Source organism: Podarcis bocagei (assembly GCF_964188305.1).
Source record: "Podarcis bocagei genome assembly, chromosome: 2".
NCBI classification, from domain to species: Eukaryota; Metazoa; Chordata; class Lepidosauria; order Squamata; family Lacertidae; genus Podarcis; species Podarcis bocagei.
Window position 1 is genome coordinate 88,206,753 of NC_138126.1, and position 27,448 is coordinate 88,234,200.

The 27,448-nt window shown below is 42.4% G+C and overlaps 1 protein-coding gene across 1 annotated transcript in view; it reads left to right on the forward strand.

The window, feature by feature from the left end:
- ATP10B (ATPase phospholipid transporting 10B (putative)) overlaps positions 1–26,798 on the forward strand; it is a 52,026-nt gene extending 25,228 nt beyond the window's left edge. The window contains exons 7-21 of the mRNA XM_081184727.1: positions 1,198–1,450; positions 2,661–2,881; positions 4,416–4,595; positions 5,893–6,496; positions 8,638–8,744; positions 9,846–9,972; positions 13,491–13,675; positions 15,426–15,741; positions 16,634–16,710; positions 17,424–17,549; positions 19,644–19,844; positions 20,548–20,628; positions 20,716–20,820; positions 21,311–21,498; positions 25,714–26,798. Of these exons, the coding sequence (XP_081040853.1) occupies positions 1,198–1,450; positions 2,661–2,881; positions 4,416–4,595; positions 5,893–6,496; positions 8,638–8,744; positions 9,846–9,972; positions 13,491–13,675; positions 15,426–15,741; positions 16,634–16,710; positions 17,424–17,549; positions 19,644–19,844; positions 20,548–20,628; positions 20,716–20,820; positions 21,311–21,498; positions 25,714–26,161 (3,219 nt within the window). The 3' untranslated portion in view covers positions 26,162–26,798. The remainder of the gene's footprint in view (positions 1–1,197; positions 1,451–2,660; positions 2,882–4,415; positions 4,596–5,892; positions 6,497–8,637; positions 8,745–9,845; positions 9,973–13,490; positions 13,676–15,425; positions 15,742–16,633; positions 16,711–17,423; positions 17,550–19,643; positions 19,845–20,547; positions 20,629–20,715; positions 20,821–21,310; positions 21,499–25,713) is intronic.
- Positions 26,799–27,448: the final 650 nt, after the last annotated feature.

A 27,448-nucleotide genomic window follows, 5' to 3' on the forward strand; every position in this document is an offset into this window, starting at 1 on the left:
GAATGACAAACAACCTTCTGAGCTGTTTTTAAAACTCCAAAGGGAAGTTATATTTTACATTAGAAATGTAACTGAGCCCATTCAGCAAGGGCGGGGAGGGAGAGAGGACATATTTTGTTTTTCATAACAAATACGAGCAATGTAAGCTTGTCCTTACAGACTGTATTTAAGATGATTATTAGCTTTCCAGAAGATACCTCTGGGAGTTTGACCTTATATACAGTTAATATGTCTGTGTATTATTACCACATGAATACTGCATGTCTATTTCCTATATTTATAGGTCACCCCATAGCAAAAAGCTCTCCAAATTAGAAAGATGTAAAGGCTGTAGCAAAATTTGAAACATCTAGAAAAACAAACATGTACTTTCCTGGTGTTCAAGGGCATGAAAGTAGGCACCAAGTAGGCACCAAGTAGGTTTCCCAGAGGAGGGCATTCTACCACTGGGTAGCCACTCCTGAAAAGCCTCTTTCACTCATTACCAGGTGCCACACCTCACATGTTCCTCTGACAAGTCAATAGGTTTATTGTTCTAGTTGACGGTCATGACACATTCCTCTCATGACAATCTCTGGGCACATGTCGAAAGAGGCAATCCTTCAGATGTTGTGGTCCCAAACTGTGAAGGGTTCTGAAGGCCGAAGCCAGGCTTTTGGAGTGGGCCTGGAAACAGACTGAAGACTAATCCACACTTCTTGTCCCGTACCTAGAAAGAACAAGTCTGAGCAGTTGTCTCCTTCTCCCACTCCTTTCCAAGGAAAAGCCAACTCCTTGTCCCACTCCTTTCCAAGGAAAAGCCAACTGCTACACTCTTGTATGAAAAAAAATTATGGCTGTGGCTGACTTCTGTTGCATAGTCATGCATCCTTGTCCTGTAGTATGAATCTCTTGGCAGTACATCACTCCTCTATAAAGGTGGAAAGTTATTTGGTTCTCAGTAGCAGTTCATTTCAATGTCCAAATCTCTTTTGTTCTGTTTAGCTAGCGTCTGGTGATCCAAATGCTTTAGGAGCACAACCAATGCATTCACTGTGGAGTCTAGACAGCAATGAGAAAATGTGCAGGCATTTTTGCTGTCAACTTTTATCTACTGGGTTTTTTAGTTAGTTCCCTCCAGGAAGTCTTGTTAGAGCAGCCAGCATGAAATCTTGCTTCCAACGAATTTCTAACATTCTGGGCAATGTTCTCTTTCAGATTTTGATCCCCATTTCCCTCTATGTATCCATTGAACTAGTCAAGCTAGGTCAAGTCTTCTTGATTCATAATGATATCGACCTGTACAATGAAGAGCTAGACTTACCCATACAGTGTCGAGCACTAAATATCACTGAAGACCTGGGGCAAATTCAGTACATATTCTCTGACAAAACAGGGACCCTGACGGAGAATAAGATGGTGTTTCGACGTTGTACAATTGATGGGAGAGAATTCTCACATCAGGAAAATGGTAAGACGTGTACTGTCTCTATAACCCTGGGCTACATTGAATGTGAAACATGGTCTTTCTGCCATATAATCTGGAAGTTGCTTTGGAAGACAGATGATCTTAGCTTCCTTCCCTCTTTAAAAGCCATGTTTAGCACACACAGATGTAAAGAAAGTTTATGAGATCCAGTGTGGTGTAGTGGTTAAGAGCAGTAGACTCGTAATCTGGTGAACCAGGTTTGCGTCTCCGCTCTTCCACATGCAGCTGCTGGGTGACCTTGGGCTAGTCACACTTCTCTGAAGTCTCTCAGCCCCGCTCACCTCACAGAGTGTTTGTTGTGGGGGAGGAAGGGAAAGGAGAATGTTAGCCGCTTTGAGATTCCTTCGGGTAGTGATAAAGCGGGATATCAAATCCAAACTCCTCCTCCTCCTGAGCAGCTTTACCTGTATCCCCCAGCAGTCACTGAGGAGGTGGGAGATGTAGACTGCACAACCAGGCCATTTGAAGGGGATTTGTGCCCCCCCTGTCTGCAGGTAGGGAGGCTGGGTCACATAGTACAGCCATCTGGCAGCAGAGGAGCCTCCGGCAATTGGAACCTTTGTGACCCATTTCTTCAACTCCCACCTTCCCCTTTGCCCACTCTCCAGCTATATGCAGGGCTATGTAGGGGTACGAGTACTAGATAGCCCTGTTCCCAACCTGAATTTTATGCATGAAATAAGTGGGTGAAGCAAGCCCAGGATGCCAGAGACAAAGGTGCTTAGGCTGTTGTGTGTCTCCTTGTTTCATTGAGATCCTTGCTTTATTTATTATATATCCTGCTTTTATTCCAAGCAGCTCAAGATGGCATACATTCTTCTCCCCCTCACCTTTTTCTCCTTTCAACAATCCTGTGAGGGAGGTGAGGCTTGGAGCTGGCGATGGGTCCAAGGTTCACATCTGAGTGGGGATTTGCATCCTCGTCTACCAGATCCAAGTCCAACTCTTCAACCACTACACTACATTGACCTGGGCTAAGAGCTCTGCTTGTGCACTGCTCCTACACATTATGCTCACGCACATGCTGAAACTCTGCACTTTGTCCTCCATTGGTGAGGACAGAATCATGGCCTTGCAACCTTCAGGGGGTCTGGTTTGAGGAGGTCTGCATGAAGTTGGACAGAAGTATTGTCTGAGAGTCCCTTCAAATAATGATGGTGGTAATGCAGCACATTTATTTTATCTCTTATAGCCAAGAGACTAGAAACGTACAAGGAGTTGGATTCAGATGCTGAAGAATGGGCGAAACATTTGAGTCTACCTCCAAACAATAGTGGAGAAATTCTCAGGCGGAACAGCACTGCTAAGCCCTTGAGGAGGTGGCAGAGTGCTCGGGCTCGGTTTCAGGGACACACAAGGCAGAGATCTCTGGGTGGCATCTCTCAGTCTCAAGTGGCATTTAGCAGTACCATTGTAAGTAAGACTTTTTGCTTCTTTTAATTATAAAGTCTTTAGGAATAGATCAGAACAAATGGCAATCTGGAGAAAACTGGTATTGCCTTTTGTTCCAATTGAGCGCCTAAAGAGCAGTTTCCCCAGCGGAGAAGCAGCAAGACAAAAGGAAGTGTGAATAAGCCCTAAGCTCCAGCTAAAATACACACACGACAACAACAGACTAAATATTTTTAAAGCATAACAGCAGTAACAAGTTTTCCTTTGTAGTGTGTGGTTCTTTTTTTTAAAAAAATGCACACTAGCAGGCTGCGTTCAAATGTTCGTCATGGTTTCTATAAATACTAAGCAAAACATTGATTCATGCTAAAAGACACCATGTTCATACCCCCCCCCCCAAAGGTTCGTGCAGTACAGTTTATGGGTTTTGCTTACGAAATGTCAGGTTTCCTAGCGCTATGTGCAAGGCATAAAAAGTGGTAGCCTCAGGTAGAATGACAATGGAAGAATTTAACACTGCTGAGAAGATTCAGTAGTTCCTGACTAAAGGTCAGTACAACATCTCCTGCAAACACCTGCCTCTTAAGCCTATTGCCAAGAAATCTGATAAGCGGCAAAAGAGCACATCTGATGTTGAGGTTTTAATAGAAAGCGTTTGCACTAGCAGCTGTCAAAGGAATCACCAAAATTAAATCCAGACTTTTTAAAAGAAAAACTTTGAGGCAACAGTCCTGATCCAGATGCTTGTGGGCAGATCTGCACAGGCAATTGTGGCCCCTTCTTTCTCACTTAGCCATAAGAGATTTTCAAAGCTCCCTTGTGTTGGGGATTGAAAAAGTGAGAGAAATTACCCTTGCATGCATTCAAACTGAACTCTCCCTTGCCTGCTCAAAGGAGCTTCCCAAATTGGCCACAATCCACAAGTCAAGTCCTGCTTATGTTCACCTTGGTTGACAGGGATGCCAGTCTCCACTGCTGTAGTTCCCCTTCTGGCCCTAGTACTTATAAGGTCTTCTGCCAGGCCAGGGGTCAGTGTCATCAGACATCTGCTAACGTTTTGGCACACCAAGGCTGACAGGACCTTCTAGCTGTCACAGCCAGATGAGTGGCAGTGAGGCACCAGTGATGCTGCCAGCAACCCTAACCAGAGGGAGGCACCAGCGTCAGGCAGCAAAGGCTGGGATACGGTAAAGAGAAGCAAATTTTTGACTTTATATGCTTCATTCAAGCCTGTGCTGCCCTCAGGTGTGGTGGAGGATGCCATGAGACTGAAAGCTGGTCTGGACATCCTCTGTAGGGAATTGGGGAGGGGGCATCTTATCCTTTGCCTCAGGTGGCAAAAAGCCTTGGGTGGGCCATGGGCCTAACTTCCTTCTCACAATCCCTGCCATTTCTCTGACTCTTTAGTACCCGCTGGTTTTGAAGCTGATAATAACACTGTGATTCTGTACGCGCAATGTTCTTTGAAACTCTAGAACACCCAGCAGAAGGTTGTTTTTCGCACAATCCTAACAATGTGAAGATTTTTTAAAAAACTGAGTAACATGTATTCCAGGAGAAGGACGTGACCCCAGATAACAGGCTGCTGATGAAAGTGAGAAATGCATCGTGCCAGATTGAACCTTTGACACCATTTATGTTTGCAAAGACCACCTCCTCCATCACAGACTTTTTTCTTGCTCTGACCCTCTGCAACACTGTTGTGGTCTCCACAGCAACCGATCCAAGACAAAGGGTAATCTCTCACTTTAACGTCTCTTTTAGGAAATGAGTTGAATTTAATAAAAGACTTGAGAGCTTTATGATGACAACTTACTTGGGGAGGTAAAAAAAAAGTCTGCTTTTGGGGGAAAGGTAAAAAAAAAAGTCTGCTTAAGGGTAGAGGGGTTTCCCCTTTAGTCTGCAATAATTCTGCAGAATCCTCACTCTGTCTCCCTTCGTATTTCCTGCCTAACAACTTATCCTCATGTCCCTAAGGAATATGCTAATTTGAAAGTGAAATAGTATTCCCCTATATTTCTTGATTATGGCTGCAAACATCAATTGATTAATTGGCATGATTAAATGATTAAAGCCTTAATTGCAGCTTCTAAATGCATTCCAGTTCATCAGGGTAGTTGCTTCCTTTGTAAAACAGATTTTATTTTTTGTTATGAGCTTCTGAAAAAAACACTCTTGCTTGAGCCAAGGCGTATGGAGCTCAACCTCCTCCTCCTCCATATGACCCCAGTGCCACCCACTTGTTTCCATGCCTTGCAAAAGGAGGTTCTGAATGTTATGAATAAGCCATAGATACCCATTAGAAGGGTATGTTATGTTTTAAATTATGCCTGAAAGGCACAGGGTGGGTGGGTGGATAAACATAACTCAGAAATCACTAGTTTAAACACACATCCCTAGGACTTTCAGCAGGGTCCCCTAAGCCTCAGTGTAGCCTTTGGAGACTGGGGGCTGCCATGAGGATAACAGGAAGGGAACGTCAGCTTCCTCCAGCCTCATCACACACCCCAAACTCAGAATCCAGCCCAATGAATGGGAGCCTTTTGCCTCTTTTCTTTTCTTAAATTCTTTGTGAACACATAATGGAAGAATAGCTGTCGCCTTCATTTAGGATCACCAGAAAAAGCACTATTAATATATGCAAATTGATTAATTAACTGAGTAACTAGTTAAAAGTGAGGCAAATGACTGATTTGAAATAGCTTGGTTGACAGCCTTGTTTTTGTATATGGCAGGGTTCTCAAAGGTACATGTTGCTGTTTAATTATCTCTGTACCTTTGCTCATTGTAAGTTGTTTCAATCTTCATCTCCTTCTCTGATACTAAGAATATAAACCAAACAAACAAACAAAACCCCTCTTAAATCTAGATGCTCCCTTAAGGAGCCCCTCATTGTACCTAGAGACATCACCTGATGCATACATCTTTGTCGTATGGTGATAGCAGTGTTCTACTGGTTAGAAAATGCCCCCCTTGTGTTGTAGTACATAATTTCAGCTATTATTAATCCTGATTCCCTCTTTTCTTTCAAGGTTACCATTCCATCACCGATGAAACCATCAGCACTATCCCTGGAGAAAATTCACCAGCTGTTCCAGCGTCTAAAGCTGGCAAGCCTCAGCCAGTCTCTTTCATCAGCTCAGTCAAATTCAGACTTAGGAGAGAGTTTGACTACAGAAACCACCAGAGTCTGTGCTGACTCCGAAACAAAAGATTATTTTTCTTCTCAGAGTTGTTCCACTTTAGCAGATGATTACAGTTTTAGAAGAGATTCAGTCACTGAGAAAGACACCTTTGGAGACAGCGATCCCATTCCAGCGGAGATCTGTGGGGCGGCTTACCAGGGAGCTTCCCAAGTAGAGTTTTGTTATGAGGCTGAAAGCCCAGATGAAGCTGCTCTTGTCCATGCAGCCCGGGCTTACCAGTTTACATTAGTGTCCAGGACTGCTGAACAAGTGACTGTGAGGCTGCCAGAGGGCACCCTCCTGACCTTTGACCTCTTGTTCACTTTGGGATTTGACTCCAACAGAAAAAGAATGTCAGTGGTGGTGAGGCATCCCCATACTGGCGAGATAATTGTCTACACCAAAGGGGCTGACTCTGTCATAATGGACTTATTGGAAGAACCTTCCAGAGGTAATTTTTTGCATTTGCCAAGAAACTATCTATTGAGAATGTGTAGCCTAGGTTGCATGAAATATAGTTCCTGTCTACAAAACTACAATGGAAGTAAAGGTGTTAACCATACAAGCCATAGTGCAGAGAGAGCATGAGTAGGCAAACTAAGGCCCGGGGACCGGATCTGGCCCAATCGCCTTCTAAATCTGGCCCGCAGACGGTCCGAGAATCAGCTTGTTTTTACACACGTAGAATGTGTCCTTTTATTTAAAATGCATCTCTGGGTTATTTGTGGGGCATAGGAATTCGTTCATTATTATTTTTTCAAAATACAGTCCAGCCCCCCTCAATGTCTGAGGGACAGTGGACTGGCCCCCTGCTGAAAAAGTTTGCTGACCCCTGTATAACATGTAGAGCAGCCTAATTGGGAAGCCAAAATGAATAGGCTTTATGAGATCTGCAATAATACCACAATTATCTTGCACACTGTGATGCTCTAACTATTGGGCCAGATAGGCAGTGACATCCAGACTTGCCGTTGCCTTGCAGCTCCCCCCTGGAGAAACCAGTTCTTTACTGCTGCACTGGAACAAATGTCAATCGGGTTTTCTTCAGATTGACTTTCACTCCAGATTGGGTTTTCTCCATATTGACTTATTAGTAAACAGCGGGTTTTCCTGGGGAAAGCAGTGGGGCAAGAGCAGAGCTGCTTGGATCCATGCCTAGAAAGCATGGACAAGTGGAAAACTACTCAGACCCATGCTTTCTAGTGATGGGACAAGCAGAAGTTTGGACAAGTCCTATGTAGCAGTGAGATGTCAACTATAGTGGTCCCAGGCTAGAGAAAAGCAAGTGCACTAAAGTCCCCCTACAATTAAGTGCTGAAAGGGTGATTTCAATAGGACTTAATGCTGCATTATATGGAATCATAGAATTGTAGTGTGGGAAGGATCCTGAGGGATCTCCCTGGAGCCTGCTCCAGCTCTTAGCCTTACCTTTCCCCCTATGATTCATGCGGGTTGTAAGATAGAAATTGGGTGCTTGGGTCCTCCAGGTTTTCGTGGACTACAACTCCCATCGTCCCTGACCATTGGCCATGCTGACTGGGGCTGATGGGATTTGGAGTCTGACAACATATGGAGTGTTACATCCCTGCTGTAATACTTGCTTATTTTAAAGTTTCACAAGTTCTGTGTACCTGCTTATCCAGTCATTCATTGCTTTTTTTATTTACAAAAACAGGAAAAGAGTTTTTGTTATATTGTTCCAGGAGTTGAGGTGAAAAAAGCTTCTTTTTAGCATTATGGATGCCAGCAAATCAGTGTCAATCAATGACCATTTCTGCTGTGATAGATAGATAGATGATAGATAGATGATAGATAGATAGATAGATAGATAGATAGATAGATAGATAGATAGATAGATGATAGATAGATAGATAGATAGATAGATAGATAGATGATAGATAGATAGATGATAGATAGATAGATAGATAGATAGATAGATAGATAGATAGATAGATGATAGATAGATGATAGATGATAGATAGATAGATATAGATAGATAGATGATGATAGATAGATAGATAGATAGATAGATAGATAGATGATAGATAGATGATAGATAGATAGATAGATGATAGATAGATGATAGATGATAGATGATAGATAGATAGATAGATAGATAGATAGATAGATAGATAGATGATAGATAGATAGATAGATAGATGATAGATAGATAGATAGATAGATAGATAGATAGATAGATAGATAGATAGAGAGATGATAGATAGATGATAGATGATAGATGATAGATAGATAGATAGATAGATAGATAGATAGATGATAGATAGATAGATAGATAGATAGATAGATAGATGATAGATAGATAGATAGATAGATAGATAGATAGATAGATAGATGTCTTCTAAGAACTCGGTCCTAAAAGGAAAGTGATATCTGGTTGAGCACAGTAGGGGGGCTTCTAAAGCAGCTCTGCTGCTCTGACAGTACATGACATTTATGCACCAGAGACAACACACTTCACATTTATGGGCTTGGAAGAGATCCTTGTAATATTAACATGCTTTTACAGGTGTGAGATGGTGATTTGGCATAATCTGTAACTGGAATAAGCATCAATCTGCTTGTGTTTCACAGCTAACCTAGCCATGGAAAAGAAAATAAGAAAAGTCAGAGATCAAACACAGAAACATTTAGATTTCTATGCACAAGATGGCCTGAGAACTCTATGCATCGCTAAGAAGGTAAGCAAAAGATTTTTTTTTTTATTTCCTTCGTCTGAACAATCTTACTAAAAGGGGCAATACTCTAAAGAACCAATGCTCTTCTTCTGCTCTTCTTATGACTCTTTCCAGACTGCTTTTAGAAATCCCTAATCAAATAAATATTCTCTTTCATGTAGCTTTCTGTACTCCTCCTATGCTGATTAATCATGATATAAATGGCCTGAAACCTGCAGCTTCTTTCTGCTTTATTAGAGTAGCAGTGAAGAATTCCCATCACCGCTTGTGTAAGCATTCCAAGGCTGCTCCAAAGATCATCATTTGTGGATTATGGTCTGGAGCCAATGAGCTGGAAGAAGGGAAGGGTTGTTTAGGTTTTAATGTTCCTATTAACATTTCACATTATCTTGAAATGGGTGTTTGGTGGGGGGAGGAGAAGCTGCTCATCATGACACAGAAGTCAGTTTGCATCTCATTCTTAGAATTATTTCAGGCATTGCGTTAAACCATGATTTGCAGTAACTATAGTTCAGACTTGAAACCATTATTTGCATTCCCAACATAGTCCCACAAGTCTGTACAGCTTCCTCTTTCTCCCACACTGTCTAGATGCCAGAACAACATCCCAAGCCACAGTGGCGTAGCGTGGGGGGTGCAGGGGGGCGGCCACACCAGGCGCAACATCTGGGGGTTAGGGGTAGGGGCGCAAATCCACGGGTTAGGGGGCACAAATTACTTGCCTTGCCCCGGGTGCTGACAACCCACGCTACGCCACTGCCAAGCCAAATAAGTCTCATTGTGTTCAGTGGGGCCAACATCCAGATGGATATAGGATTGCAATTTACTCACTGAGGCACACTTCTTAGTAAACATGCTGAGTTTAATGAGATTTACTCCCAAGGAAATGTGCTTGAACCTTAAACTGCAATCCTATATCATGTTGCTTGTGGTGCTTTGTGGCACTGCACCCTGGTTCAGCCAATCCAGAACACTCCGGTCTATTGACTAAGCTAAATGTCAGATAGAAACATTTGTGTTTGAAACATTTACTTCAAACAATCCAACACACTGCAGGAACCTAATGTCTTTGCCATCTGTAATTGTGAGCATGTGTTGTACTAGGTCCTGAGTGAAGATGACTTTCAGATATGGGCCAACTTTCGTCGTGAGGCAGAAACAGCTATTGACAACAGAGATGAGCTACTCATGCAGACAGCGCAACATCTGGAGACGAAACTCACATTACTAGGTAACTTTTAAGACAATTCATTACACAGTAAAGTGTAATGATATATCCTTGGCAACTTAAAGGGATGAATTGCCTGTATCCAATCATAAGCACATTTACTTGGAAGTGAGTCACAATTTAAAAACTAGCCTCAGCCTTTGAAATGATGTTAACATTGCAGTCTATGACAAATTTCATCTTTAATATCTTCCTGCATAGTTTTGCAAATTAAACAAGGCAGGTGTGGAAAACCTGTTGCCCTCACGATGTTACTGGATGCCAACTCCCATCAGCCCAACCAGTGTAGCCAATGGTACACTGATGATAGGAGTTATAACCAAGCAACACAGTGGTACCTCGGGTTACATACGCTTCAGGTTACATACGCTTCAGGTTACAGACTCCGCTAACCCAGAAATAGTGCCTCAGGTTAAGAACTTTGCTTCAGGATGAGAACAAAAATCGCACGGCGGCAGCAGCGGGAGGCCCCATTAGCTAAAGTAGTGCTTCGGGTTAAGAACAGTTTCAGGTTAAGAACAGATCTCTGGAACGAATTAAGTACGTAACCAGAGGTACCACTGTATCTGGAAGGCCACTGGTTCCCCAACCCAGATATAACAACATACAAAGCACACCTATACTTATGTATGTAGATAGAAACAGTATCTACAAGCTTAACAGTGAGTTCATGATGTGAAATATATGCTTGATCCATGAATACATTATCTTGCCTATAAGCAAAACCGCAATCATCTTCGGTGAAACTTCTGTCCTATTTCAATCACCGTTCTGCTGTTTTGAGCTAGAGTTTTGAAAGGATGCAATAGCATTTCCTACAAACTCAGTTAAGATCATCTTATCTGATCCATTTCCACTGTATATGTATGCATGTTGTATACATTTAAACACATACAGTTGCAGAGTCTTAACTTACATTGTAAGTTTTTTCCTCAGTTATGCATTGTAAAATTAGAACATTTTGTGTGCTTTGCAGAAGTAATTTATTACTTTAAGTGTAATGTACAAAGTGAGGTTCACAGAACTTACCTGCCTACAGTTCTAAGTGATGTTGCTGGTCAGAGCCAGCCCTATCATTAGGCAGAGCAAAGCAGCTACTTCAGGCAGCAGGGGATAGGGATGGGGAGCAGCAGCAATATGTTGGAGAACAGAGCAGTGTGAGCCATGTGGCCTGCACTACAACACACACCCCAGCCTGTTGTCCACAGGTGCAGTAGAGGATGTCGTCCCAACTACCAGTCCCATCAGTTTCTCTGCATAGGTTTGGAGAAAGGTGTCCACTTGTCATCTGCCTCAGGTAGCAAAATGTCTTGGACTGACCCTGCTGCTGGAGCTTCTTCCTTCTCCACTTCTATGCGATGTATGAACTACAAAATGTAGTCTATGTGCCACTGGAACAGAGAGTATTCTAAGCAGAGCTTTAGAGTTATAAATAACCACATCCTTTAGAAGTACAGTTAATGATGTAGTTTAACTACCAAAAATTTGTTAGTTTGCTTTAAGTCAGCAGTAGCCAGTCTTCTGGGTCATTGTGCCCCAAATGCCCACAGCATGAAACAGTGTCATTTGAGTGCATGCTACAGTGCATATGTGCTGCACACCATGCCTTGATGCCTTGAAGCCAGTGTGGTGTAGTGGTTAAGAGCGGTAGACTCGTAATCTGGGGAACCAGGTTCTATTCCCTGTTCCTCCACATGCAGCTGCTGGGTGAAGTCTCTCAGCCCCACTCACCTCACAGAGTGTTGTGGGGGAGGAAGGCAAAGGAGAATGTTAGCCGCTTTGAGACTCCTTTGGGTAGTGATAAAGCGGGATATCAAATCCAAACTCTTCTTTGTCTCTGTACTACAGAAACAAGAATTTAGGAAGCATTACATTATCAGAAAAACAAGTAGTAGTACAGACCAGACAATGCAAGGCCCTTGCGCCTGTATAAATCTCTACTGCCTCTGCCACCTTTTAGCCATCCATGCTCTAAGCAATAATTTGCTTTTTAATATTCAATATTTATTGTATTGATTTCCATTCCTGACCTCAGGCAAACATACAAATTGTGGCAATATTCACTCAGATTTCTATCTCCAGAAGAACTCTCAGATTTCCCTGGCTAGATGATGTCTTCAGGAAAGGGCAGCTTCATTTGGAGTTAAGTTAGTTGTAATAAAGCACATGAAAAAGTCAGACCTATCTCAGCTCTCATTTATCACTGCAAATAATCTAATACTGACCTCTGGCAGAAGAGATGCTATTACTCTCTCAGTCATTAATTACCTTTAGCATTCATTTGGCCTCTTACCTTAGTTTTTGAGCATCTCAAACAAAGAAATGTAATATAACTTCCCTACTTTCTTTAATGTGACAAGGAGCTGATCTGTTTAGTGAATTAAAAGGGTCAATGTTCAGTTCAGTTTTGTATCTTTCTTGTGATGCTATGGCATCTTTGAAGACATAGGTTATGATCTGGTGATTATGAGCAGGTGAAAAAACCAAAAAGATTACTACCTGCACAGTACTGTGCACTGATGCCTAAGTGCTGGCACAAATTATGAGTATAATGAGTGAATCTAAACTTAGTTCTGCACACAGAGAAGATTCTCTATTTTCCTCGCATGCAAAGGCTATTGTAGGAACAAATGAACTAACTCTGCATGCTAAAACCTGTTCCCAGAAACAGAGAAGGATCACTGCTCCCAATTGGCTCAACAATGCCAACCTCTTGAAGAAGGTCCTGGGAACCACTCAGTCCTGAGACCAGGGTTGCCCTGCTCTGGTCAGTTCCAATACCAACTGTTGTAGGCTACAGTCTTCTAGGGTTTCTCAAAATTTTACCTCTTTGTCATGGCTAGAACACATACGTTGACATTCTGTGTGAGGGTAGTTGATGTCCCCCATTTCTACAATGTCTCCTCTTTTGGATGCTTTCTTGATTTTGTTCTTCATCTCAAGATCTCCCTGAGCATTTTGATCAGGGGGGTGATAGCACATCCCCAGTACTGAATTACTCTTGGGGCCTGGTATCACCACCCACAGTGATTCTGTGACAGAGTCTGCCCCTTTGAGGATTTCTAGCCCTGAAGAACCTTTGAGGGAAAATGCAGCAGAAAAACTGCACAAACTTACTTTCCTACGTCTTTTCAGTTACTTTTCCTTTATCTTTTATAGCAACTGTTGCAATAGGTGAATAAACGGACAGGTTTGTAACAGTGCCATGTACAGTGGTACCTCGGGTTACATATGCTTCAGGTTACATACGCTTCAGGTTACAGACTCCACTAACCCAGAAATAGTGCTTCAGGTTAAGAACTTTGTTTCAGAATAAGAACAGAAATCGTGCTCCGGTGGCGCGGCAGCAGCAGGAGGCCCCATTAGCTAAAGTGGTGCTTCAGGTTAAGAACAGTTTCAGGTTAAGAACAGATCTCCAGAACAAATTAAGTACTTAACCCGAGGTACCACTGTAGTTTGTATGCAAAGTACACTCTGCACGCTCAGTCAAAGCTTGGTTCCCCATTCTTCCTTTTCGCCAGGAGCAACTGGTATTGAAGATCGGCTGCAAGATGGAGTGCCTGATACCATTGCTGCTTTCAGAGAGGCAGGGATCCAGACTTGGGTGCTGACTGGAGATAAGCAGGAAACAGCAGTCAACATTGCATATTCTTGCAAACTTCTGGACCAAAGAGACACAGTCTTTACCATTAATACTGAAAGTAAGGTGAGTCCAAATGGCCTGCAAGGGACTCTGTGACGACTTCTTTAATGATCTGCCATGCAAGCTTCCTTCATCTTCAGTGCAGCATTAAAGTGAAAAACATGGGTCAAACTGTTATTTGGGGAAAACATGATCCTTTTTGAAGCTGCACTATGCTGTGTTATCAGAATTCAGGAAGACAAACATTTGGCTTTAATATCTCACACTTATTTGGCAGTTTTCAAAAAGCCTTGTCTCCAAATAGCATTGAGGTTTTGCTAGCTAGAAGGCTTGCTGTCTGTCCCTTAATAGATTTGTATACAAAATAAGTAACTGTCCTATGAAATAAGAGCGTGTGGCAAGCCTACTTGCTAGATAACATTTCACTGGCAACAATTAAACTGGAAATGTTGCCTTTACCCTGTTCAAATCAATTCATTCCTGCAGGGGATGCGTATGGCAAGCCTGCACAACTAGGGACCCACCAAGTCACATGTAGCCCAGCAGCCAAATCTGATGGACCAACAACAACCCAGTAAACCACAGGTTTGTGCTGTCTGCCTTTTACTGCAGAAATCTGGGGATGGGGGTATCAAGCACCTCTGGGCTTGACATCCCCCATGTGACCGGCACCTGTTGCTTGGCTGGTCACATGTTGTATAGTTCAGGGGAGAGCTATCATTGGTCCTGAAAATTCAATTTCTGACTTGATCAAAGTTCCCAGACTAATTTGCAGACCAAAACATGCTTACCCTTCAGATTTTACTCTTATCCAGTAGGTGCAGTACACTTCTCAACTTTAAAAGCATACCAAATGTATTTAAAATGTAGTTTGTGATAAAATACATTTAGAAATGTGAGGTGAAATGTTTATTTAAATACCATGTAGGGATAAAATGCATATTGAAATGTGTGTTTACTAGCTTTTAGGGAGATTTAAAACACAGAGAAAGGCAGATGAATGTGGAAGCAGAACAGAGCAGACATGAATGAATGAATTCATCCAAAGTTAACCCAGACCAGAATTAGAGTGATCCATCTATTTCTAGTACTGGGATTGGGCCCCTAAACAAGGAATGTACTGATATGGGATCTTTATCACCTAATACTTGAGCACCAATTCCAGCGACTCAGTTTAATCATCAGACCGTAAAGCAGCTATGCTACTACATTTATATACAGTAGAATGGTCTATTCAGATACATGCAATGATATCGGTTTGAATGCATTTGCTATCAACTTACTAAAATTACTTCTATGTATTCCCTGAGGATAGCATATCCTATGAACAATAAATGAACAAGGCAATTCTCAAATTGTAAAACAAGGGCCTTTGCAGCTGTTTAATTTATATTTTTGATTAGAGAGTCACCTTAATGGAAATCTGTATTTTTCATTATTATTTTTAAATGGTGCTTTATGTTTTATGGAAGTAGATAAATATTTAAATAAATAAATAAGCTAATAATTTGTATAATACAAATTAGATACAAATTATGGTTGCATTGATAAGTCATGACTTAGTTAAGTTCAAAAAGGGAATTAGAAGTAAATTGAAATTATCATTACCAAATGTTTAATAAAGTGACGTTGGAAGGCTTTGGTAAGTCAACACTTGGTTTAGATTCACCAGTCTTTGGGATACGCAAACAAAATGAAAGGCTGTGGGCTTTTTTAAAAAAAAAAAAGGTTAGCACAAAACTTTCTAATAATGGAACAAGTCCTGCTTATAGTGCAATGGAGAATACAACTTAACACAACTCTCTTTTCATAGGAAACCTGTGAATCACTGTTGGATATTACATTGGAAGAAGTGAAGAAGGCACAAAGCATTGAAGGGATATCTTGGACTGTTTTTGGCATCAAGCTGCCATTTTCTATGTCCACCACTGTGACTGCAGATCCTGCAATTGGTCTGGTGGTTGATGGAAGAACTCTGAATACCATTTTCCAGGGACAACTTGAGCATAAGTTTCTGGAACTAGCCAAGTACAGCCGTTCAGTTTTATGCTGCCGGTGTACCCCCTTGCAGAAGAGCATGGTGGTCAAACTTGTACGGGGTCAGCTGAAAGTTATGACGTTGGCAATAGGTGAGTAGTTGCCATTTGAGCATCATGATCTCATGACTTGGCTGCTATTTAGCTTGAAATGTGAATGCTAAAGCCATCTCGTATCCTACACCAGAGGGGCAAATATGTCCATTTACTCAGAGGAACCAGTGGCACATTATGTACTAACTTGCATCCATCACAGATCTAACACCATTACAGATCTAACACCAACTGTTAAATATCGCCTCATCTACCATCATGCACATTTATTGTCAATAGCAGCTGTTTGCATGTCTAAGCGCAAGTTGTCAAGTGATGTGCATGTGTAAATCAGCCTTCAGCAATACCAGATTGTTTGAAATGTGATGTCAGGTGTGAGTGTAAAGTGGCTTACTCATAATATTTAACTGATCACAGCTCTGAGGTATTGCTGTAACACAACAACTTTATAGAGGCATTTTAGTCAAGTTCCAAAGAATTGAGGAACTCGACTCATGAGCTCAAGAGGCTTTATATGGTTAATTTACTCAGGCAGTAGACCCCAAGCCATTTGACAAGGTGCATTTGAAGCCAAACAGAGTTTTAAAAGCAGCTAGTGACATGCCTTTGCAGTGAGGGCGGCACCCAGCTGTTCAAAAGGGGATGAGTCAATAATTCCACCAGGCTGAAACAAGCCTCTTGCGTGAACCCAAGTTGCCTTCTTAACCATTTGACATCAAGGGTGGTATTCAACACAAGTATTACCACTTGTGCAATGGGGTGCCCTCCCCTTCTCCTCACCTTGAACCCAGAACAAATTTAGCAGAAGAACATGCATTTATGCAAGAATAAATCCTTGCAGATGGAACCTGCAACTCTATGCTATGTTGAATATAGCCCTTTGCATTAACTTACAATTTGTTTCAACTATTGCTGTTTCCCACTTTTTTAGGTGATGGTGCCAATGATGTAAGTATGATTCAGGCAGCTAATGTTGGAATCGGTATTTCAGGACAAGAAGGGATGCAGGTATACATAATAACTGAAGTGTATTCCTTTGTCTTTGGCAGCTACTGCTGGGGCATTTGTCATCAGCGTTCAGAATTTATAGACGGGTGTATTCTGTGTATAACATGAACGTAAGCTATCATTATGGCTATCTGACATAATATGCTAATAAACCAAGGTGAAATGTCCTGTCTTCACAATTAATCAAAGCGCTTATGTGCTTGCCTTGACTTAAAATATCACTGTTCTTCATGCTAATGTCCAGGGCTAGAAACAGTTCCCTGCCTCGCTTCTTATCCCAATAATGCAGAGAAGTGATGCTGAGTCACTGGAAACCCAGAGGCAGGTTGCGATTTAAACCTCACCATGTCCGGCAGCCTCCACACAGGATTCCACTGCCTGTAGAAAACTGCTGAATTAAATAGTAATCCTTGAGCACTTTCCCCAAGTGTCTAGTACTTCAGGCTATCTCATCCAAAATTGCTCCTATCCTCTTACTGGAATAGGATCATCTTCTATGTGATTACGTTCTTGTGACAGACTTGGAAAGGCAAGCGCTTGCAGTTTCATAATGAAACCATAGCCAGTTTTGAAATCAAGCCAAACTTGAAACATTTTGCACTTCCTCCCAGTCATTGCTTTTGCCCAGCTGGTTGGTGTTTGCCTGTCTTTGGTTTGTTTTGGGGTCAGATAAAGCAGAGGAAATAAATCTCTTCTTTTCATTTCTGTTTCAGGCTGTCATGGCCAGTGATTTTGCCATATCTCAATTCAAGCACTTGAAGAAGTTGCTTCTAGTTCACGGACATTGGTGCTATTCCCGCTTAGGCAAGCTGGTGATATACTTTTTCTATAAAAATGTGGTAAGTTTCAGACATCTTCCGTTGCCTCTGTGCCAGCTGCAAATGCTTTCTTCTCATAGCCACAGATGATGATGACAATGAAGGTTCATATTTGTACTGATTAAGGATCCATGCCAGGCAGCTTACAAGCTCCAAAAATACCATACAGAACATTCCATTTAAAAATCACATTCAGAGCCTGAAATGATGAATAACCATCCAATAAAAAGGCACAATAAAAACAGATTGGCCCTTAAGTTGACTACAGAGACTTGTTCCCATTTTTTCCTCAAAAGCTGAGAAGGAGACACTTCTAAGTCATAATCCCCTATCTTAAATAATAATGATTTAAGGAAAAAAATGTTCTTACAACCATAGGTATCATCCTGGCTGTGTTTCTGCATGCAGAATAGTAAATTATAACTACTCGGAATGGGACTTGGCTCTGTATTAGGCTGAAAAGCCTGCCAATACACTTAATTTGATGAGAGCCACATGCTAGCAATTAGCAACAACAGTAATCAGCTTTACCAACATAATGGGAAAGCACTGTTGAATACACATACACACACTACACACCTCCATTTTCAAGTCATGTATTTCCATTAGGGAGGTAACATGAAACATCACACTTTTTAGAGATTCAAAGCTCAGGTTTGAGAAGGAATGGAAGAGAAGCAAGTCTTCCATGGGAACTATCAGAGCTGTATCACCTTAATAAACTCCTTTCACGAGTTTTCCCTTCCCATCATTTTCTTTTCAAAAGCCCGCATTCCCCCTCCTCTCATCCACCGTGGATTCCATTTTCCCTTTTGATACTATTTTTCTATGTATTGTTTTTCTGTGCTGTCTTGAAGATACAGTGAAGATTGTGTCTAATGCAGTCCTACCCACCTTATTCAAATGACCTGGTGGTAGGTATTACATGAACTCACCCTTCTCTACTAGATATCCCATTCCTGTGAACAGGGATATGTCGGCTGGAACAGCAATATTTGGGTTGTAGTTTGCCTACTTTGCCAACAAGATCCATAAGGGTTGTTTCTTTTGCGCTGGGATCTTTCCACCTGCAGTTTGGTCTCTCACACACTATATATTCTCTCTTTTTTCCGTTTTCTCACTTCTGTATTCTATTCAAAAAGGTGTTGAACATGTTTAAACTGAAGAGCTGTTCCAAGAGCAGAGTTTAAATTTGTGAAAACAACCTTTGAATAGCAAATAAATGGTTCCTGGCCATCAGCACATAAGGCTAACTGCATACAGTGGTACCTGGGGTTAAGAACTTAATTTGTTCTGAAGGTCCATTCTTAACCTGAAACTGTTCTAAACCTGAGGTGCCACTTTGGCTAATGGGGCCCCCCGCTGCCACCACGCCGCTGCCGTGTGATTTCTGTTCTCACCCTGAAGCTAAGTTCTTAACCCAAGCTACTATTTCTGGGTTAGCGGAGTCTGTAACCTGAAGCATCTGTAACATGAGGTACCACTGTACAGATGTTTGCTACTAAGAAAACAACCCACCCCAAGACCCACTTGCTGGAGGCCGTTAGGTTGGTGCAGGGGGTGCATTGTCCCTGGAGCTTCAGGAGAAAGTGGGCGTGCTAGTGCAAAAGGTTCTCAAACCTTTTACCCACCAGCTGCTTCCCCGTTCTAAATTTCCCCAGCAGCAATTTCTGTCTATGGTAGTCCAAAACCTAGCGCAAACACACTTTTAGAAGTTCATGGTAGGAATAGCAACTTGGGGACGATTTAGAGAGAAGAAAAAGGAGGCAATAATATCATACAGAAATATCAGTCAAGCACCCTTTCCCTCACTTTTATTTAAATTCCCCACTCCCAATGCTGCATTTCTCTTTTAAAAATAATTTCAGAGCTCAGTTGTAGTTAGCTTCTCAGACTGATCAAAAACCTGATTAAGATCAAATACTTGGATTTTTTGAAGTCATTTGGACTGAATTGCCTTAAATCAAAGTACTTAAGCATTAACTGAGTCACAGCGCAGGCTGTAACGTGTTCTAGGAGCTTATCATCTGTACACATGTAAGAAAGTGTGCGTGGAAATATCTTGACTAACACAAACAGCTAATGTATTTTGCCTTTTAAACATTTTCCCACCAGACCTACGTCAACCTGCTGTTCTGGTACCAGTTCTTCTGTGCATTCTCTGGAGCCGCCATGATAGACTACTGGCAAATGATCTTCTTCAACTTGTTTTTCACTTCTGTGCCACCAATACTTTCCGGAGTCCTGGATAAAGATGTTTCCGCAGGAACTCTGCTGAGCTTGCCTGGTCTTTATAAGAGCGGACAAAACTCAGAGGTACACCTTTCTTGCTCAAGGAAGCCTCACAAGTCCCTGTAGTTTTTCACATATCCTTCAACACAGTGGGTGAAAAAGCAGTTTGGGGAGGGCAGTTTTAAGGTGGGGAGGGTTAAGCAGCCTCCCTCTGTGCAGTCTTACTCCGCCTAAACTGTAATGCACAACTGGAACTTTGGCTACAGTCTACAGTCACTTCAGGTGACTTCTCTTGCACTGGGAAAAGAAATGCAATGAGATCTAAATATGTGAAGAATAAGAATTTTCAGAAGCATTTTAGAAAACATAATGTTCTGTACCCTATTCTCTGGTTTTATAAAGTATCTCAATAGGATTCTGTTTTATTCTGAACCTTTAGGTTATTTATTATTTTTCATGTACATGGTACTATTTGTATTGAAAGTTATTTACCATCCATATCTCATTTATCCTCACAATTGCCCCTTTGTACATAAATTGGGGGATTGTGACTTGCTGAAGGCCATCCCACGCAGTTTATGCCTGAATGGGTGCTTTTACGGCCCAGTGCTGTAAAAGGAAAGCTTTCAGTTATTCTCCTCCATGATGGCTTCCCCAAGGAGGGGGAAACTGGAGAGTATTGACTCTCTCTTTTCACAGAGGACTCAACTGCCACATTAAATACAAAACAAACAACAACCTCTGACTGAAAATCAAGTGTTTCTCTTTGTGTTATGATTTGCTGCAGGTTTACAAGCCTCTGACGTTCTGGGTTGCCATTTTGGAATCTTTTTATCAGAGCCTTATCTGCTTCTTTGTCCCTTATCTGGTAAGTATTTAAGGCACTCTCTAAGCGGCTCTTAATGAAACAAAAATTGTGTCAGTCAATAAGCCTACAACTATTTCTGTTTTCCAGGCATATCTTGATTCCGATATTGACATTTTCCGCTTTGGAACAACAATCAATACAGTCGCTCTCCTTACTATTCTGTTTCACCAAGCTTTAGAAATTCAAACATGGGTATGTAGATAAACCCTTCAGTAACTATTATAGCTTCCTGATTGCCTGCTTTTAGAAATGATTATCATAACTTATGTACCCTGTGCTAGCTTGTTCTGCATCCCTTTTAAGATTTGGCTAGTCTCCAAAATAATAAACATGCTATTGTGATTAACAAAACAGAGAGCAGGATTCAGCTAAGGAGTCCCATCAATGGAACTTGCACAATGGAGTTGTCCACTTGCACAATGGAGTTGTCCTTGTTTTGGAAGCTGAAATGTTTTGCTGCCACATAAATGAAATGATAAATGAATGAAATAAATGAAATGAAATGAAAAATATTCTAGTTTGTTAATTATATATATATATATATATATATATATATATATATATATATATGCGCGCACATCTATACCTGGCTGCTTCTGCATGAACATCCTGTTTCTGCATGAACATCCTGCTGACCAAACTTGCTGCCATAATGGTTCCTTTCCTCACATCTTGTCCACAGACTCTGTCCCATGGAATTACAATCACTGTGAGCATTCTTCTGTACTTCATTTTCTCAACCATCTACAATGCCACATGTGTTGTCTGCAACCCTCCCACCAATCCCTACTGGATTATGGAGTCTGAGATGTCGCAGGCGAGCTTTTATTTCATATGCATCATTACTCCAGTCATAGCACTTCTTCCAAGGTTTGAACATATGCTTCTTTTTGTACCTGTTGGGTAGAATACCATGTCCTGGTCAGCAACAACCTAGTCCCTGGGTAATGGTGGGAAGGGGCTTTAAGAATGGATTCCAACAGACTTAGTGTGCTGTTTCTTGTCTCCCCATCACCTGCTGTGCCTCTGATCAGCTACTTTCTTCTGATTTCTGATGGTCTCTGGAAGGGAGGCTTAAAATCCTTGACAGCCTGTTACCTTTCATGCTGTCACAACCTCTTTCTGGAGTTCGGGAGGCATCAAGTCTGTGTACCTTGGCTGGAACATAAAGGCTTTGTGGTTGTGCTGTGTAATGGAGTTCTTTGAGAGGCAACCTTTGAGCATTTCAAAGCAGAGGGGGAAACTGCTTTTCTGGTGCTTTCCTCTTCAGCACTCGAATATGGATCTAGTTAACTGTCAGGTCTCAAAACTTTTTCCCAGCTGTCAACAAGGCCTTGGAACAACTACAAATTTACAGTGTTTGCTTCACCACCACTGCTATACAGAGAGAGAAAAGGAGACAGAGAAAGCAAAGCATGTAGAAGCAGAATCTTCTGCTCATTTGATTTGGAAATCTTGTTCTTCATCTATCCTACTTTATTCACTCACTATAAACACATATTGATTTGAGGGCAGATTCAGAAGGAGAACATTAAAGCTTGTTTCCATAGCATTCTGCTCCTTTGGTTTTGGTTTTCTCTTAAAAAAGAAATCGGCTCCTCTGTTGTGAAATAATTATTCAGGCTGGAGTTTCACAAGGGTCCCTGCAGTCTGAAGGTTAAAAAGCTGCCATACATTAACCGTGTGAGCCCTGCCACAGTTGTATGTCAGTGATGCACTCCCAAGTGCCACCTGTATGAGGATGGAATTTAGAGCAAGTGGCTGCATTCAGACATACATAATCATAAACATTGGTACATTCTTACTTGAATGAGCTTGAGCAAGCCTTGGACTGCCATACTCCAGCAGACCATGAGGAGATCGGAAGTTTTTAATTTTTAAAAAAACAACTAACCACAGTTTGTCATTATGTTTAAATCTGAACAAACAGTGGTTTATGGAATTGACTTATTTCAGTAAACTATATATAAATCTATGATTGACTGCAGTTTAGGGTTCACTAAGTCCAGGTCCCCATTTATGTTAGGAAGCTCTCTTTGTCCCTACCATAGGAGCAGGGGTGAAAACATGCTGGTAGCCACAGCAACAGAGGTTTCCTGGTGTGGTGCATGTCATCTTCTCTCTTGGGAGAGGAGCTAGATTCAGGCAGCCCATAGCACTAAACTGCAGTTAACAAAAATTGGAAGTGAAGACTTCTAACCTCCTCTTCACGGCTGCACCAAAGAGGGTAAGGACTGTGTCACTAAAGGACGAGGCTCATTAATGCAATAATGAACCATAGGTTATCACCAGATCCAACTTCAGTCAATGAATGTATACAAAGATCTTACCAGGGACTTTGGCATGATCCATCTTTGCAACCTGTCATGTCCCCATGTAATGAGGAAATGTGATGTTACCACATACCACCCTGATCTTGAGCAGGAACTAGATAGCAACCCCTGACCTGGGAGTCCCTCCTTTTATTTGATTCTCACTACAGCAGACTAGGGGTTGTAAGGGATCAGAACTCTATGATCACTTCCCGAGGGGAAAATAGGAGGAAGAAGGTCAGGCATGGTGGGCTTTTCTCACATTCAAATCTCCTATGAAGTGGAGCAGGGAGAGATGAGAACTGAACTCTAGTTCTCAGGAGCTTGGCAGGATGGAGTTATTCTACTCCCTCTGTGTAGAGCTGGACTGTGTCCCACTTTGGCTTTGAACTTTCTGTACCTAGTTATTCTTACACTAGTGGCTATCAGGCAAACCAAGAAGGGATTGCAATAAGGCTAGAAGCCATGTGAGCAGAGGGTGCTAAATTCTCTCCCATGGGGAGTTTACAATCTAAACAAGCCAAGTCAAGGCAGAATCTGAGAACTATTTTAGGAATTGATTTTTACACAGATCAGCCAGCCACATGCGTGTAAGCAAATAATGTTATATTCCTAAAAGGATTTAGCTCTGCCCACAGGCCTGGTCAATCTGTGCTGAAAACTAGTTCATAAGGCTGTTAGCACCATACGATGATTTACAAATATGACCCAGAGCTGCAAAACTAATAAGCATTGTCACTTTCTGCTTAGCTTGCTGGTGTTGAACGACGGTGCCAAAACAAGATACAACCTGTATTTTTTCCTGCTGCTCACTACACGGAAAGGAAAGAAAAAAGATATTCCCACTCAAATAATTACCTCTACCCAAAAATGGCCCCCTGGAATCAGTCACCAGTTTGTTTATTTCTTTTGACATATTTATAGCCCACTTGCTTCCTAAGATCTCATGGTAGGGAACCACAACACTTCATTTAAAACTAGAATCAATTAATCAAAAATAAAAATAACATCAAATAACATTTCAGTTACAGCCAATACTAAAGCAACAGAAATGTCTCTAAAAAGCCCAAGCTGGACCTCAATATTTTCTAAAGGCTTGAATGTTTTACGCTGGCACTGATTTTTTTTTTGGGGGGGGAGAGTAGATGTCAGCTGAATTTCAGAGGGGAAGGCGCCCCACAACCTGGGCACTACCACACAGAAGTCCCTTTCTCACATCCCCTTATACTGTGTGAGGTGAGACACTGTTGTAAAATTTTAACATCCAAGTGGGATTACATAGGGAGAGGTCTCCTTCAGATATTTAGGTTCAAAGCATAATCTTATTGGCAGCCAGTGCAGTTCTTTCAGAACCAATGGGATGTGCCTGGCTGTTCTGCTCATTTTGCTGCAGCCGCCATTTTGAGTCATTCAAAGAGTCAACCTACACAGAGCACAATTCAATATTCAGAATGGAAGGTTATCAGAGTATGAGTTTGTGCCCAGGCTGTCTCTGTCCCAACACAGCCACCGCAGGTGGCAAAAGCCGGCCTAAGGTACTTCACACCAATGAGGACACTTGAATCTCCCGTGACAAAGATGGATCTCAGAATATTCCCAGACTATGTACTTGTTCTTTCAAGGGGAGTGTAGCCCCATCAAAAGCAGTGGTTTACTGACACTCTTTGCCCTAAGAAACACCGCTTCCAGGAGGCTTTTGGATGAGGGGGAACTATAACTGCAGTATTTAATGAATAATTGGGTGTTGCCATTTTTATTGTGCATTGTACTGATATAATTGTTTCTTAATGTTTTGTGTTGCTTATGTTATTTTTATGTTGCAAACCACCCTGCGGCCTTTTGACAAAGGACAGTAGATCCATTTCTTAATGACTAATTAAATAAATTGTTTCCAAACCGTAGCACTCTGCCTTGTCAGGATTCAGTCTCAATTCCTGGGCCCTCATCCAGCCCATCAAAGCTACCTTAGTGCACACCATTTCTAGCTAGACCACAGAGACCCATAGAGAAATGCAGCAGGTGTACTAGCTCCTGAACCTTGCCCCACAGCCCTCTTCCATGCAATATGCACAGGGCAGCCCCACAGTATCCTTGCCCCCTTCTCTCCTTTGCAACCCCCTCCCTCCAACAAAAGGACTTTCCTATCTTCAAACTGTCTCTAACAACTCTCTATATATATATTATTTGTCACTCATATAGCCAGCCTTTCCTCCAAAGTCTATAAAGCAGTGTACATGGTTTCTCCTCCCCTGCAATCAAGTGAGATGGGTCAGGCTGAAAGAAAGTGACTGGCCTAAAAGCACATCATGGCTGATATGACCCTCCTACAAATTCCAAGCCCTCGGCTGGCCTATCAGTGTTATAAGGTCACTGTAACAAGCAGATTGTCTTCATAAATGATTACCCAAGAGCATTACAGTGGTACCTCAGGTTACATACGCTTCAGGTTACATACGCTTCAGGTTACACACTCCGCTAACCCAGAAATAGTGCTTCAGGTTAAGAACTTTGCTTCAGGATGAGAACAGAAATCGGGCTCTGGCGGCGCGGCGGCAGCAGAAGGCCCCATTAGCTAAAGTGGTGCTTCAGGTTAAGAACAGTTTCAGGTTAAGTACGGACCTCCAGAACAAATTAAGTACTTAACCTGAGGTACCACTATATACTACCTCATCAGATATCTACAGAATAGGAGAACCAGGAAGAGTGAAAGCTTGTTTTTATGAGGCTACAACTAAAGTTGCTTGTTTGTTTGTTTGTTTGTTTGTTTGTTTAGGTATCTTACCTTGGCTCTTCAGGGAACTTTTGAGGTATCGCCCATTGTGAAAGCACAACACTTGGATAAGCTCCCTAAAGAACAACAGGACTGGGAAATAAAGAAATGGAAATTGAGGGAACAAGGCCAAGGTGTCTGCAATGATGAGCCTGAAGGACCTATTGCAAACATGGGTGTGTCCTTGCCTGACATTGCAGCAGAGCGCACATTTCAAGGTCTCTGTCCTCCAGAACAAGAAGCCCTCAGGAACCAGGCATCGAACAGAGGAGGCAATGACTACACCAAATGGTGGGGTGGGGAAGAGGATGTGGCTGCCGGTTTCCTGTCAGCAGATGCATCACCTGGGCAAAGTATACCAGCAAAGCCCTTTTCTGGCCTCCTGACCAATGGCGCTGAAAATTCCAGTCAAAGGAGCCACCGGCGGTCTGTGAGTGCAGTGACTCTATGAAAGAGCTTGAGTTTTTGATTAAAAGAAATTGAAATTGCTTCTCTGCACATCCTCCACCTCCCACATGGTGAGCAAAGGTAGCAGAGGGAAGATAGAATTTCTATTTATATTAAATGGCAATGCCTTGTGGAAAGAGAGACCTAAAGTATAATTTCACCAGCCTGGCGGAACAGTGTGTTTTATCTTCACAATGTGCTGTTCCTCCGGTATGTGCAAGTGAACTTACTGTGAGGAAGAGAAGTTCCAAACAACTTGGAGAAATATTATGCAAGAATCCCTTCGTCAATGTGAAATGCACTATTTCCTTGGAAACGGACAGTATAACCTGAGGAGAACTATTTTGCTTTATCCAATAATGAGCCCCTTCTGACTTCTGAATCTGACCCTGAACATGTCACTCTGAGCCTCCTGCTGATTGGCAGCTACATGGCTGCAATACAGTTTTGATCCATTTTGCCACTACTATAGAATTGTTTCCTAGGAATTTCTCCAGATTACAGCACTTTATGGTAAAACAATCAGTTTTAAAGACCAGAAAGAGATAAGTCAACAGTGCTGAATTCATCAACCTGGGCATTTTGCAATTCAACATTTAAAACCATGTGTAAAAGTATTTTATAAAATGTTTTTATAAGTGTGTGTGTGTGGTGCATTACTAATTGAACAGATATATGTTTGGTTATTTGTGTAACCAACCCCCTAATCCCTAGCACACTTACTTTGATGTAAGCAGTGGCGTAGCGTGGGTTGTCAGCACCCGGGGCAAGGCAAGTAATTTGCGCCCCATAACCCATGGATTTTAGCACTCGAGTGCGAGCGCGCCCCCCCCAGATGTTGCGCCCGGCCCCCCTGCACCCCCCACGCTACGCCACTGGGGCTGCGGGCGAGCGAAGGAGCCAAGGACCCCCCCCAAAGGCTCAGCATGAATTTATTAAATTTATTATTTGCGGAGCCCCCGCGGGCCAAGGCAGCCGAAGCCCCCTCCCCTCGGGCGCCTCCCCGCCCCCTCCTCTCCTTGGGTTGTACGTGGAGCTCCAGATCCGGGCTTGGCGAGCGCCTCTCCTCCTCCCGGCCGGGTCCGGAAGCTTCCAGCCGTGCTCCGTCCTCGCCCCCCCCCTCGTGGCTGAGACTTGCGCTGAGAGCCGGAGCCAGCAGTGCCCCCTTCTGCCGGGAGACCCTTGCCCGCCCGCCGGCTTCCTCTCGGAGGGTTTTGGGGAGCGCAGGGCACGGCGAGGCCCCTCGGAGCTCTCCTCCCTCCCAGTCGGCAGAAGCAGCCGCCGCCTGTGG